The sequence below is a fragment of the Lepidochelys kempii genome, chromosome 1 (assembly GCF_965140285.1).
Source record: "Lepidochelys kempii isolate rLepKem1 chromosome 1, rLepKem1.hap1, whole genome shotgun sequence".
Classification (NCBI taxonomy): Eukaryota; Metazoa; Chordata; order Testudines; family Cheloniidae; genus Lepidochelys; species Lepidochelys kempii.
In genome coordinates this window covers 313,231,093-313,246,897 of record NC_136380.1, presented here as the reverse complement: position 1 = coordinate 313,246,897, position 15,805 = coordinate 313,231,093, and the positions used below count along the sequence as shown (strand labels likewise).

The 15,805-nt window shown below is 39.1% G+C and overlaps 1 protein-coding gene across 4 annotated transcripts in view; it reads left to right on the top strand.

The window, feature by feature from the left end:
- GRM8 (glutamate metabotropic receptor 8) overlaps positions 1-15,512 on the top strand; it is a 455,209-nt gene extending 439,697 nt beyond the window's left edge. For 2 of the 4 annotated variants that reach the window (XM_073328248.2, XM_073328249.2), the window contains exons 10-11: positions 3,623-3,924; positions 14,961-15,512. In XM_073328248.2, the coding sequence (XP_073184349.1) occupies positions 3,623-3,919 (297 nt within the window). In that variant the 3' untranslated portion in view covers positions 3,920-3,924; positions 14,961-15,512. The remainder of the gene's footprint in view (positions 1-3,622; positions 3,925-14,960) is intronic. The other 2 variants (XM_073328251.2, XM_073328250.2) reach the window with 1 other exon arrangement.
- Positions 15,513-15,805: the final 293 nt, after the last annotated feature.

Sequence of the window (15,805 nt, the reverse complement as noted above, 5' to 3'; positions counted from 1 at the left end):
TTTTAGTGCAGCTTTTGCTGTAGCAGCCAGCCATTTATTTACACAGAAGGATAAAACTACCCACAATGCATAGCAATTAAAAAACCGCTATCTTTTTGTCAGGAATAAAATCAAACAGAAGGTAAGAGTCAGACAAAAGTTAAACCAAATACATAATGCTCTGCAGTTCACTAGACCTGGGCTCTGGCAGGGTGCCAAAGGAGTGAATTCTAAAGATTGAAAAGACCATCATAAGAGAAAAGTCTGTCACTAGACATGGAGAGGCTCTTTTCCCATTGCCCTTCATCTTGTGTAGTCATTTGCACTTGCTTTGCATTAGTATAAATGATGGTACAAGGTGCAGAAGAACGGAGAATCAGGCCCGGAGTGTTTAAGCACAGGGGCTGTCAGACTTTCTCCTAGCGGAGCTGAATGCTGCAATGGGGGTATGCAGTAAAGTGATCAAGAGACTGCCTTTACAAGTCTAGCAAGTTGTTCAGTGCCCTCGGCTCCAGTTGGCTTCAGCAGGAGTTGGTGCTTATCACCTTGCAGGGTTGGACCTGCAAAGAACAGGACACCTCAGCAATGTCTTTCTTGAAGTCAGCCAGACACTAATTGGAAGCCAGCGCAATGCTCAAATCATGGGTACAACATACTTGTTCACAGGGGATTCCTCCACTCAGGGCTCCAGGCAGTTTTCTCTGTTAGTGGGATAAGTTTTAGATGCTAGAAAACACCACCTTTACCCCAACATTAGCCAAATAATCAAATGATGTCATTAAAAATCATTTGCTGTTTCCATAATCAAAACATGAAACCTTTTTATTAATGGGACATGAGAATTTGACAGATATGTTCAGCAGCACTGTATTAATCACAGCATCTCAATGTTCCTGGTAAAATAATTAGCAGTAAAATGCTTGACAATCTCAGCATTTAAGTAGCCATAATTAAGTTTCAGAGGCAATGCACCATTAAGAACAATAGGCTATGGTCACGCCTATTTTAGTGCTAATGTTTCAGTATGCCTGGTGTCTGATTCAAAAACACAACAGTCATTATAAATACTTTATTGTTAAAAGTTATCTTTGCAACCTGAAAGGCAAAAGCTTTTTTTTTTTTTTTTTTTTTAATTGAAGTTTAGATTAGCATAATCCAGAGAAAATTTGCAGGTAGATACAATTTTAGCAACAGATACATTTTATAAGAGGGCCTGATCCAAACCCTTTGAAGACACTGGGGTTGCATTAGCCCAGGGCTGTATCTAAGTGGCGCAATGTAATCCACAGTAATAAGATCCTTGGAGTGTAAATTATAACTCTTTGGGTTTAAATTATGCCAACAATGGGTTTAAATTTATTCCAGCAATGAATGCAATCCCCTTTCCCTCGGTCGGTAAAACACTGGGCATATTAGTTATACCAAATAAATGGAACCTGAAAGGACTAACAATTGTTAGCTGCTGAATAGTCCTACTGGCAGGAAAGGTGTCTGTAATGTGCTTTGTCTTCAGATTATATTCACTATTTATAAAAAGAAAAGGAGTACTTGTGGCACCTTAGAGACTAACCAATTTATTGATGAAATGAGCTGTAGCTTACGAAAACTTATGCTCAAATAAATTGGTTAGTCGCTAAGGTGCCACAAGTACTCCTTTTCTTTTTGCGAATACAGACTAACACGGCTGTTACTCTGAAACCATTCACTATTTAAAGCAGCCAACAGGCATTGATGCCATTTGTATGTAAAATATGCATTTCATGTATGTGCAAACATCTTTCCATATAAGGTTGGAAAAACCTTCCAGTTATTTTAAGGTTACCTTCCATATAACGTTACCTGGACAAATCTTAAGGCATTCTGTGGGCCAGACTCTGCTCTTAGTTACACCAATGTAAATCCAGATCAACTGGATTGAAATCAGTGGCGTTATTCCAGATTTATACTGGTGTGAGTACACAATTGGGGTTTATCCACTTTTGGAGCTATTATAGTGATGTATTATTTAAATGAAGGAATTGCTGCATACCACTTTCAGTAACAAAATGCGAAATCCTTTGGACCTTATTATCCTGACAGTTGCATGCAGACAACTCCGTGGAGAATGACAACTCTACATTTAGTATGCTTAGTGTTGTCAGGTTTAAAAGTGCCAGATCTCTACTCAAGTGGTAAATTGCACAGGGCACTCTTGGCTTTTTGGTGAGATTTTACACATTATCTATAGAATAACACAGATAGTTTGTGGAGTGTCCCCATGGTGTGAGTTCACACCACTTAAGCAAATCTGTTACACTTTTCATGTAATGGTGTTTTAAGTGATAGCACTGTTTGTGATCTCTAAGGGTAAAGTAGCTAATGGAAAAACATTGTTCATGAGTTGAAGAATACTCAAAATGTGCTTTTGTTTGGACTATTCTAGGCCAGTTTATTATATCATTAGTTTTCTGCTTAGGGCCGATTTACTGAGGGATTGGCTGTAGTGAAAACAGGTGATTTGGAGATTGACATTATTGACAGATTCTTAGTACTGTATCTCATGATGATAGTCGCTATGCCATAAAAACACACCCCACACTGAGATTAAATGTTATTGAAGCTCTGTTAGGAGGTGGAATAGGTTTTATTCTGTCCCATAGAGTGGGCTCAGTGTTCCTTCTGATACAGTCACAGTATTGCTGAGCTAGAAAGAGAAATTGGAGTAAACCATGCAGAATTGTACGTAAAATTCTTGTTTAATAATATAAAATCCTCTATGAGAGGTAAATGTTGAACAAAGCCACAATGAGTATTTTAATGTGCTTTTTTGAATAGATATTTGCACTTGGTGTTTATTACCATGGAGCCATCATCACCTTTTCTTCCCAGGCAGCAGGAAAAGATCAGAATAGCTTGGTTTTCAAAGTAATAAGTGATAGACAGAACACTCCCTTTGAAATGGTAATTCTTTCTGTTTGTCTATAGGGGATAGAGGTCTATTTCAAACTGGTTCCCTGGAGACACTATATTCCAATTTCCTATTTACAAAGTCCATAGCATATAAGAGTATTTGTTATGTGCCACATAATAGTATGATTAGAATTCGACTGTAATGTACAAATGTTAAAGGAAATGGTATTCAGGCTTTACTGTGGAGAAACTCATTTTCTTCCAGGCACAGGAGTCAAACAGTAAATCAAATGTTTCTCATTAGATTCTGTGTTAAGCATGTTGCCAGTTGAACAGTATTGCATGCACTGGTGCATCAGGGAATGGTACATTATGTCAGAAGTTTCAGTTTATTAGAATAGATGATACAGGGCTAACCTTGTTGTCAGCTTTGTTGTATATTATGTCTGCACAGACACATTTGTTTATAATCTGAAAATGGAGGTGGTTCAGAGGCTTAATTATTTTTAGGGGAATGGAGTTTAATAAGCATTAGCTGCTTCTACCACCCACTCTTTAGTGGAAGAAAAAAGAACGCTTGACTATAATTAAAGACAATCTGAGTGAAGCTTCCTTCTAATGTACACACAGTCAAGTGACAGCATGATACCATTTCCATGTTCAGTTAGTATTTTTAAGATAATTACTGCATTTGCCTATGCATTTTCTATCAGTCTTACAAACATTGTTTTTTATGTTGTTTTCCCCCCCACAGATGTACATCCAGACAACAACACTTACTGTCTCCATGAGTTTAAGTGCTTCAGTATCTCTGGGCATGCTGTACATGCCCAAGGTTTATATTATCATTTTTCATCCAGAGCAGAATGTTCAAAAACGGAAGAGGAGCTTCAAGGCTGTTGTGACAGCTGCCACAATGCAAAGCAAACTGATCCAAAAAGGAAACGACAGACCAAATGGCGAGGTCAAAACTGAACTGTGTGAAAGTCTTGACACCAACAGTAAGTCATCTGTAGACTTTCCCATGGTCAAGAGTGGGAACACTTCCTAATAGATGTACGTTCGCAAGAATGCACTCACTTTTAATTGTAAACGCTATTCTTTTCTTTGCTTGTCCTGCATGAATGCAGAGACGTGTCAGAATTCAAGTACCTTTGAGCACAGAAATGCCTACGGTTTGCCTACATGCAAATCTTTTTTAGGGGTGACAACTGGTGATTAAAAAAATGAACACATTTTGAAAAAACTACATCTTTTTAAATGATCTGGCCTAGCAAGCACTAATTTGTTGCATCGGATTTTACTATGGTAGTCTCATTATATACTGATGCTTCTTAGGATATATTTAGCTGCCTGCCTCTACCTTGTGAGGACTTTTGGGAGAAAGTACCGCATGATCCCATCACCCAAATCTTTGCTGTAGTTTTTCATTTTGTACAAATAGTACTGGATCTCTTTTTAAGTTTACAAAAATTTAACATAAGTATCTATGTTCCAAGTGTTCATGCACATATAGATTAGGCACTATATTTTTAGAGTTACCAAAGGATAGAAGTGGGAAGAGAGTATTTTCCACATCTGGAAGGTCTTTGAATCCTGGCACATCTCTTAGGAATTGATAAATTATTATAACTTCCAGACAGCAGCATGTCATAAATAGAGCTGAGTGAATGTTTTCTGTACTTGGCCTTTTTCAGTCACAATCGCAGATTCAGTGACACCAAAACATTTAGTGAATTCATATTGGCTTTGCCAAAATTGTTTTGGAAATTAAAAAAATTTCCACAAAACCCAAAGTGTTTTATTTTGACATTTTCTTTTGATTTTTTAGTTTGAAATGACTTTTCATTTGAACATTTCCTTTAATTGTACGTTTAAAAAATCAAAACCATATAAAATGGTCAAAACTGAAATGAAACGTTTCAATTTGATGAAAACAAAATGTTTCATTCAGCTCCAAACAAATTTTATTTTACTCTTTGATTCACCAAAAATGTTGTTGTTGGGTCAACCTAAAATATTGTTTTAAAGATTTTTTTTTACATTTTTTGGAATTGCCAGCAAATTGAAAAATCAATGTTTTGCCCAACTCTAGTAATAAAGCCTGATTAACTGTACTTCTGAACAAAAATAATAAAAAAGTTTTGAATAAAGCTAATGAATCCCCTTTCCCAAATCCGGTGGTAATAGAACATAAGTTTCTATTCCCTGACCTACACGAGGGGGAATCAATCAAAGTTACGCAACTTCAGCTACGTGAATAACGTAGCTGAAGTTGACGTACTTAGATCAACTTACCGTGGTGTCTTCACTGTGGTGAGTTGACTGCTGCCACTCCCCCGTTGACTCTGCCTGCACCTCTTGAGGCCCTGGAGTACAGGAGTCGATGGGAGAGTGCTTGGGGGTCGATTTATTACGTCCAGACTAGACGCGATAAATCGATCCCTGCTGGATTGATTGCTGCCCGCAGATCCGGTGGGTAGTGAAGACATACCCTATGTTATAGTTAGAGCTTCAGTGAAATGGTAGTTCCTGTTATAGTTAAGGACTAATTCCTGCCATTATGCTGCAAATGGATCCTCTAGAGTTTTCTGAATTATTACTACTCCTGAGGTTGAAGGAAAGTTGAATAATAATATTTTGCTTGTACATGCAGACAAACCACTGCACGTATGATTGTGAAAGTTACTCCTGCACGTTACCACTGCATGTATGATTGTGAAAGTTACTCCTTTCACATGGAACTCCGAATGAATTCAGTCAGAGTTCACCAGAGTGAAGTACAGTGTAAAAAGTGAGTGAGGATCTTAGATTTGTTCCATAACTCACTTGTTGGAGGATACTGGGTACAGATTATCTTTTAAAAATTCAATAATTCGCCTGCAAAACTTATGGTCATTCAAAAGTGTGTAACTACCAGATGAAGCAATGGAGCCACTGCCCTTTGGATTTCGATAGGTTCATACTACAACCTATGACAGGGGACAGAGGGAGAAATCATGATGAAATTCTCTGTAGATCAGATGTCAGCCTGTAAATACGAAAACCCCTACATCTTTTACAATTCTTCAGAAGTCACCAAAAGAAAATAGAGAGGGAGGAGGGAGAAAGAGAGTTTCCTTGCTGAGTTGGCAAAATGATCAACATCAGAGAAAAAGGTCAAATATAGTTCCACAATGGGGTACATAGGAAGATGGTAAGAAAGTCCTGTGTACCTGAGATTTATCAGCTGTACCTAATGAAGAAGAAATGCTGTGTCTGGTATTCTTTTAACTATGACTATGCATAATTCATGAAAACAGCTGCCACTAGAAGCAAATATGCTTTCTCCAGCAGTGTGACGCAGGCAGGGAAGTATCAATTTACCATATTCTAAACCTGATTTAACACTAGCACACCTATAATTTTCAAGTGCCTCAGTAGTACATCTCTTCAAGGCTTTGATCCATGTACTGTTATACTCCATAGGCAAGTGTTCAGAAAAATCAACAAAGCCCTATTCTAGAGAGCCAGCCCCATGTAATTGAGCTGGCTTGGCTAAAAGAATGGGCTGTTAGGCTTTCAAAAATATACTATATCCATTAGATTTTGTTAACTTTTCTCTTTTCTGCTGAAATAATTATTGTCAACAAGTTTTTGAGGCTGTAGTGAAGGACACATTAAAATAAATCTGTTCCCCTAGATCTGCTGTAATAACCCACAAAATACAGAAAAATGTCTCTTCGAACTGACACCTGTAACCCAGTCTCAAATTGTTATTAGGTGATCACAGTTCCAGCACGTAAGTCTTACCTAGAGAATAGCAGGGTGTTACTCAAACTCCTAAAATGGAGAAAGTTACAGAATATACAAAATCAGGGTATCACTAGCACTCCAGAAATGGAGAGAGAAGTTTCCCTCCCCTTACCCCGACAATGCTGATACTGATGACAACAACCACAACTTACCACCAAAGCACAAACAGGAAGAAGTGAATTTCTGTGCTGAGTTTTGGGAGGCATCAATGGTGCATTCTGGGATTTCTTATTTAAAGATACGCAGCCAAATTCTGATTCCATTTATATATACCTGTATATGCTAAAGTAAAGGGAGCTGTGTGCATGTGTCTGAGGACAAAATTTGCCACTTGAAGAGGCAGGAGGGCAAGAGAGAGTAATCAGTAGGCGTGATACATCAGGATAACTACAACAGGATTGTATACTCAACTGCTGTAAAACATGGACTTTGATGGAGCTATACCAATTTATACCAGTTCAAGATCTGGCCCAGAAGGCTTGGTTCAACAGCCTAGATGCAGAAGTAATTCCTGTTGAAATCAAAAGAAGATTTTTCTTTCAAAAGGTCTGCAAGATCAGGTCCAAAGCAGGGATCAGGTGTGCCTGATCAGTCACCAGCAGAGAGTGAGCAGACAGGGCAGAGTGAAAGTCAGCATGTGGTCAAGTGAACACTAGGCAATAAACAGAGGGACAAGGAGGTTAAAACCAGACAGTCACCAAATTTGGTTTTCTTCTCTCCTACCCATCTCATTCTGATGATTCCTCTGACATGATCTGTATTATTCTTGCTGTCTTTCTCAGGTGCCTTTTTGTTTTTTTCATTGTCATATATATTTTGATTTTTCCATAGTCCACCTTTTCATTGTTCTGTTCTCTGTCATTCCTTGCTCTCTGCCTTTTTCTTTTTCTTAGTGTCTTTGTTTCTGGTGCATTTTCTTCCCCCCGACCCCCTTTTTGGTGCTTTGCAATTCCTTACTCACTCTCCTCCACACACTTTTTCTCTCTTTAAATTATTCTTCTTCCTATGCTTTTTATATACTGAGTGTTTTATTTTTTATTTTCCCTTCCTATTCTTTGTCTTCTGTCCTGTTTGTTTATATTTTACTCACTACAGCCATTTACTCTTTTGTTATTTTTCCTTTTTGGCTGCCCTTATTCTGTGCTTTAGGTCTGTCCTTTATATCTTTTTTTTTTTTTTTTTACATTTCTTGGGTCCATCTCTTTTAATCTGTTCCCCTACACTCCTGTGCTTGACCATTCACAAATCATTTTTTTTCTGTCAAAATCTTCTAGGCACATGGACTGAAATCCTGGCCCTGTTGAAGTCAATGGCAAAACTCACAGATTTCAGTGGGGCCAGGATTTCACCCATAGACTGAACCAAAGCCATTTGCTTCAGACAGCAGAGAAAAAAATGCAAGATAAATTACACACAACTCTTGAGATCTGGGAGTAGAACCCTTATCCTTCAGTTCTACAAAGGAGAAACCACACTGCTTGAGCTAAATGAGATCTCTCTGTGGTCATGTACAAAATTCATATATTACAGCATCACTCACTGCAGTTTAGTTGTTACTGCCTAACAGGACACCTCAAGTGGCTTGATTAAACAGGAGTTCTTAGTCTTCATTCAACCTCCATTCATCCAAATTCACCAAACCTTTGCAGAGAGCAAGGGATGACCTAGGGGCTTAAACAATTTCTGTTGAAGCTTCCATGCTACTCCCACTCAGGGCAGGCCAAGCAGTCCTCTACTTTAGCGTCTTTTGGGCTGGGATCAAACACATTATACCTAACAGAGCACTCTACATGGCTCATATCAGAATCTTCTTCTCCCACAACAGGTAATAGTGAATCTCAGTGCCCCTCACCCCTTGTCCTCTTTCCAGGCACCAAGGGACCAGGTATTCTAGCCCTTTCCAATGCTGATTGTTTCCATTAGCTTCTCTGTTCCCAGTCACATGCGTCAACTGATTCACTGTCATGTTCTCTGTTAGTTTTCCCCCCATTCTTTTGTGTTTCCTTTCTTTGTTTCTTTCTTCATGTTTGTTTACTTCTCTGCCCTCTCTGTTTGATGTTTGTGATTTCACTCTCTGTTTTTATTTTGTGTTGGATTATGACCCAAAACTCTATCTTCTGTTTTGTTTGTGTTTGCAACAAGCTCTTTCTGTCCTTCTAGAAGTTGCAGTGAGCTGAAGCAAGCTATGGGAATCAATATGGGCCCATCAATAACTTGGTATTCAGTAGAGAACTATTGAGACAAAGCCACTAATATATTCCCAGTCTATTTTCACAAAGCTAATCCTGAATATTCAATGCTAATTTCCATAATTGGCATTGCCTGGTAAAACTGGAAGAAAAAAATACTCAAACAAGTATGAAGGAGTTTCCTGTGCCTTTTTTTTATCCTAATGATGCCACTGATAAACATCTAGTAAGAAGAAGAAACGTGGAGGTTTTGTAATACAGTATGAAAATAAAATAAATGATAGCACCATATCTCTATGTAGTAACTTTCATCCAAGACAACTTAATCACAGATGCTTTATATGCTAAATCATAGGTAGAGATGGTTAAAAAAACCCGACTTTCACTGAATTATTTTACAAAAATTGCATAACAAACTCAATATTTGGAGAATCTTGGCCAGCTGTAATAACTGGACTAAACACAACCTTCCTTTGGTTTTAATAAAATATAGGTTTTAAATTGCTTTCCAAATAATATTGTGGTTCTCATAGGTAACCACAACTGTACATTTATTCCTCTCTACTATGAAACTCTTATGCAAATATATGTTCCGACAGATATCTTTTATCTTTTTTTTATTTTTTTAAGTTGTCATTAAGGTTCAAGCACATATCAATGGTTTGACTACATTTTACTTTTCGAAAGAGTTAAAACATTCAAAACCTGGGAAATGCAGAAGTGAAATTGCATTTCTCAAACAGGGCACTTAGACTTCCAAATCTCTGAACTCATGCTAATATTAGCCTACCATTGTTCCTTATTTGCATGGAGGGGAAGGAAAATGTGCACCACAGGATGCTGGTTTTATACTTTGTTTCACTAATAGATGTCTCTACACCAAGGCACTGATCCTGCAAGCTATTTCATGTGGGCACATCTCCACACCCGGGGGGTTCCACAGGAGTGCAGGGACTGAACCACATTGGGACGCATGCAACTTTAGGGCCTCGATGTGCTGCTTTGTCATTACTAAGGCTACGATTTAATCATTGGTATTTTTAGTAAAAGTCATGGACAGGTCATGGACAAGAAATAAAAAAAATCACAGCCTGTGACCTGTCCATGACTTACACCATAAATACCCCTGATTGAATCCTGGGGTAGTTTTATCCTTCTGTGTAAATAAATGTCTGGCTGCTACAGCAAGAGCTGCTCTAAAAATCAATAAAATAAATGAATAACAGCAAATGTAACTCCTGCCACTTGTGCCACCATGTCTACACAATATTTTTAGCATGCTAGCTCCACCAAAGCTAGTATGTCTCCTCCAGATGGGAATCACACCCTCAGCTCAAAGTGAGGACATACCATTGGACTCTGCAAACTGGTTTTGTAGACTCCTAAGGACCAGATTGGCTCCTGAGCCCCAAATGAACCTCAATCAGTTTATAATTCCTCTGCTAGGGATTGATCCAAAACAGGCTTGGCAGGGGACAAGTTAAGGCTTTTGGGGGTTTGGGTGTGGTCCTAATGAGGCATTTAAAGTTCGGTGGTGGTGGGTTAAATCTTCGTGCTTAGGCAGGTCTTATCAAACATCCTGCTGCTCGTAAGGAAGGGGCAAGAGACACTGGGGAATCTCCTCCCAGCATACCTCAGTAAATTTACAGAAAGTAGGAGACAGGGGTCAGAAGTCCTTTAATCTCCCATGCAAGGCCCCTGTACTCTACATCCCCTCCGTCCCAGCTCCATTTCACCCTCATTGAAACACAGGTCCTTGTTGAGTGGAGTATGGTGCACATTTACCAGTGTCAAACAAATTAGACAGCTGTCTAGGACAGGAAGTGAAGAAAAAAAGATGTGCAGATGGGTCAACCGAAGAAACAACTATGTCACCTATTTTAAATATGTACAGGACATTTCATGATAGTGTTTCTATACAATTCTAAATCCTTTTGTTTTGGTTTACTTCTGTTGTCTCATTCCAAGAGCAGAGTAATAAATGGGCCTTGAAAAGGCTATTTTCAGGAGCATGATAAGTCAAATTTGTTGCCCTCCCTGGCCAGATAAGCTTGCTGAGTGTGGTCTATGCAACAACTCTGAAATGTTCACAGTCTTAAAGACCAAGAAACTAGATGTTGAGGCTCTTAAATTCCAAACAGGAGCTGCAGGCTCATTAGCATAAACTGTATAGATATGTAAGGTATTAATCAAATAAAAAGAGAAAAGCTGAATATGCCAGTGGTCTGATTTTTCCAGTCTGGCAGTATGAACTACTATATAAACCCTCCATGGGAATACTTTGGAATAAATCTGATTTTATTTTCAAAGTCATACTGTAAGGAATACACCTATTTATTGATTTTTACTTTCTTCTTCTTGACTCATCCAACACTAGATGCATCAAAGCTATGTATTCAGACTGGCAGATAATTCAACATTACTTCTTTTCCCACACACAAAAAAGAAACCTGTCCAATTTGAGTACGTGTGCTTTATTTACTCATGTTTTACTGCGAAAAAAATCACTTTATGTTCTAAAGAAATTGGTCCAGTTTCAGCAATCCTAGTATATTCCCAGATGGGAGAATGCAGGGCAGAGTGAGAACAGTCTCCTCACCAATCCAGCTGTGGGAGCATGAGAGCGAGCTCACAAAGGAGTCTCATGTCCCATGCGAAAGTTCTGAAAAAACATGAATTTGCCTATACTTGCTTAAAGAGTCCTGGTACTCCAAAAGCAGGGCTATTTCCTCTCAGGAATGCGGTACTCTGATGCTTAGGCAGAGTCATATGAAGGCCTTGCCCAGCACCTGCTCAGAGTAGTCTTCTCTTGAACTTGGATGGCCACTGGTCTCTTATTTTTGTAAGCAACACAATTTGCTTGCCAGTTTCCACTGAGCTGAGTTTTAGAATTCACATTCATTTTCTCAGATCCAAACCTTCCCAGGGGTCATACTTCTGAAACTCCAAAACTGGAGGTACCTGTATGTGTGGTGATAAACAACAAGCTCTTTGACAGTTTCTTTGATGTGTGTGTTCTCATGATTATGCATTCCAATATCCTAATGGAAAAAGTCAAATCCTATTTGAATTTCCGTGGGCTGGTTCCCTGGTATCTTCCAAAGCTGCAACTGCAGGATTAGAGTCACATTCCCTAGAAATCTTACAATAATACGGTTCTGTACATAATGTAGTGGAACTGGGGATTGGGCCAGAGAAGATTCAGGGGGTAGCAGTGTTAGTCTGTATCCGCAAAAACAAAGAGTCTGGTGGTACCTTAAAGACTAACAGATTTATTTGGGCATAAGCTTTTATGGGTAAAACTCCACTTCCTCATCTGAAGAAGTGATGTTTTACCCATGAAAGCTTATACCCAGAGAAGATTTTATTTCCCTGCTTCTGTATTTCTGTTCTTCCACCATCACCTTCAGATTCCCAGGTCAGGTTTAGACAGTGTGAGGATTTCTTTTCCTATTTCAGTTATGTAAAAACATCAGTGGATTTCTATCCAATAAAACATAGCAAAGGACTGTCTTGAGAGAGAGAGAGAGAGAGAGAGAGCAAAAAAGCTTGATTGATACTGTGTTAGCCTTGATTCTGAGTTCACACCAGTTTACACTGGTGTAACTTCATTGACCTCAATGGAGTTATAGATTTAGGCCTGATCCTGCGCTACTTAACTTTAAGCATATGAGCCATCCAAATGAAGACAATGTGACTACTCGTGGCCTAAGTCTTTGGAGAATTGCAGTCTTATGGAGAAGTGACGTCAGTGCAGTTACTCATGATTTAAATTGGCGTGCGTATAGAATTATATGGGCCAGATTCTCTAGACCACTACGTTCATTTTGTGCTGCCAGCTGCCTCCACCCACTGGGGTAAATGGAGTATGTCAGAGGCAGGCTAGAGGCAGAAAGGGGTATGCTGAAGCCGAGTCCCTCTGCACCTGATGCCGTACAGACTTTATAACAGTGGTGGAAGATACAGTCAGCACCCTACTGCTCTAAGTTCTGCTGGGTCCATGCAGCTGGGGATCAGAGAGCTCCAGGTGGCTCTCTGAAGCCACCACTGCCCACTCTATCTGAACACGTAATGGAGAACTGGCTACATCTCTAACAACAATAAGGGACAGTGGCTGCCATGTAGAAATGCCCAGTACTATATTTAGGTTCAGTGACTTGTCACCATTTTACCTTAATAGTAGTCCAGGAGTTGACTCATCCTCACATATTGCACCTTTCTGAACAAGCAGGAGAATATCTGCCGGAAGGGGAAATTCACTTGTAAGAAAGGGTGGTGCAGTTGATGCTGTTAATCTGCCTGAGGAATATCACCACAGGAGGGCAGTTTTAAAGTACAGTCTGAGCTTTCTAGTAAACATGCCTGTGGACACTTCCTGGAAGAGAGATGTTCTATGTCAGAGCATCTCCTGAGGATGCTGGTCACATACCTTCATCAGCCAGCATTGCCACTTTCAGGGCTGCATCAGCCACCTTTGGCCTCTTTCCCCTCATATAACAGGTGTTGTGGATGTCTTGTATGCCTGTAACTCCCTCCTAGGTCTCCGTTCCACCAGTGGATGCCTAGCCGGCCTCAGTCAGTGGAAATTGGAGCGTGACTCAAGCCCCAGATGTGCCAGCAACTGTTTTGCTAATTTGTTTTTTTTTTAAATTAGCCAAATAAAATGTTGAAACTAAGGCACAGCACACTATATTTAAAAAAAACACAACTAGCCAGGAAGAGATATGAAATATGCCGAATAGCTTGTAGAATAAAGAGCTGTGTGTCTTTTTCTCACCCAGCAGCCATCATATTACCCCTAAAGCACACACAAATAAAATGTCATCAAAAGCACAGTATTTGGGCCCTGTTTCCAGCAAGCTATTTAGAAAAGCACTTAAACATATGGTTCAAGTCAAGAATATGCTCATGTGATTTCTTGAATTGGAACCTTGGTGAAGTTGATTATACAGCTGAATGCTGACTAAATACTAAATTAATTTCATTGCTACACAGGTTTCAGAGTAGCAGCTGTGTTAGTCCGTATCCACAAAAAGAACAGGAGTACTTGTGGCACCTTAGAGACTAACAAATTTATTAGCGCATAAGCTTTCGTGGGCTACAGCCCACTTCATTGGATGCATAGAATGGAACATATAGTAAGATATAGATATATATATATATAGAGAGAGAGAGACAGATAAGTTGGAAGTTACCATACAAACTGTGAGAGACTAATTAGTTAAGATGAGCTATTATCAGCAGAAGAAAAAAACTTTTATAGTGATAATCAAGATGGCCCATTTAGACAGTTGACAAGAAGGTGTGAAGATACTTAACTTAGGGAAATAGATTCACTATGTGTAATGACCCAGCCACTCCCAGTCTCTATTCAAACCCAAGTTAATGGTATCTAGTTTGCATATCAATTCAAGCTCAGCAGTTTCTCCTTGGAGTCTATTTTTGAAGCTTTTCTGTTGCAAAATTGCCACCCTTAAATTTTTTACTGAGTGGCCAGCGAGGTTGAGGTGTTCTCCTACCGGTTTTTGCATGTTATGATTCCTGATGTCAGATTTGTGTCCATTTATTATTTTGCATAGAGACTGTCCGGTTTGGCCAATGTACATGGCAGAGGGGCATTGCTGGCATATGATGGCATCTATCACATTGGTAGATGTGGAGGTGAATGAGCCCCTGATGGCATGGCTAATGTGATTAGGTCCTATGATGGTGTCACTTGAATAAATATGTGGACACAGTTGGCATCGGACTTTGTTGCAAGGATAGGTTCTTGGGTTAGTGTTTTTGTTGTGTGGTGAGTGGTTGCTGGTGAGTATTTGCTTCAGGTTGGGGGGCTGTCTGAAAGCAAGGACTGGTCTGTCTGATCCCTCACTCTCACAGATCTTGGGAGACAGATCAGTCCTTGCTTACAGACAGCCCCCCAACCTGAAGCAAATACCAGCAACCACACACCACACAACATTTATTATGCTCTAATAAATTTGTTAGTCTCTAAGGTGCCACAAGTACAACTGTTCTTATTGCTACACAAAGTGCTTTATGTTGATTCCAAAACCTGAAATGTAACTTTGTTCTTTTCTTTTCTTCTTCTTCTTTTTTGCTTTGCAGCTTCCTCTACCAAGACAACGTATGTCAGCTACAGCAATCATGCAAACTGAGCAGGGAAATGAAATGCACCTGAAGTATGTGAAAATAAAAAAAAATAAACAATGAATTTACTACCACCAAAACCTCGGTCTTGGAAAGAGCTGTAGACTACAATCGAATCAATAGTCAGTCTCTTAATGGACAAAGATTAACCACGAGCCAAAAGCAGGAAGGGTGGGGAAGGAAAAAGCTCAGTTTTATACACTTCAGACCGAATGTCAAACTTCTGAACTGTTTACTCACAAAAGGAAGTAAATGTTAGCTTGTGAAAAAAAAATGCTGTTGAAATAAACCATGTCTGATGTTATACTTGTAAGTACTTTTTTGTGATTGTGAGAATTTCCATTCCTGTCCCACATTGTTGAACTTGTATAAGAAGATGAGTTTGTTTCTTGTGATGACTGACTGAATTGAAGCCCTGGGTTGTGCTAAAATAAGTGCAATGATTGACGCATGCAAATTTTTATACAAAATAATTTATTTCTAATAATAAAGGAATGTTTTGCAAATGTTCAGACTTGTTTCGTTGCAGTTTTAAGGAAGGAAAAACAAATAATATTTTAAGTCCGGACAGTATTGTCTATTGTTTGTTTAGAATGTGCAGTAAAGGGGGGAGCAGGTATAAATAAAACAATAATAACGGTGTCAGAAGAATGCAGTGTAAAGTCGAAGCATGTTGACGGAGGTGTCCGTGTGTGTGTGTGTGTGTACCCTCCGAGGTGGGTGACTTTATTTGTTTTAAAAATTGTGATTATTTTAAAATTGCTGATGGGAGTTTTTCCCAAAGTAAATACATTTTATAAGAT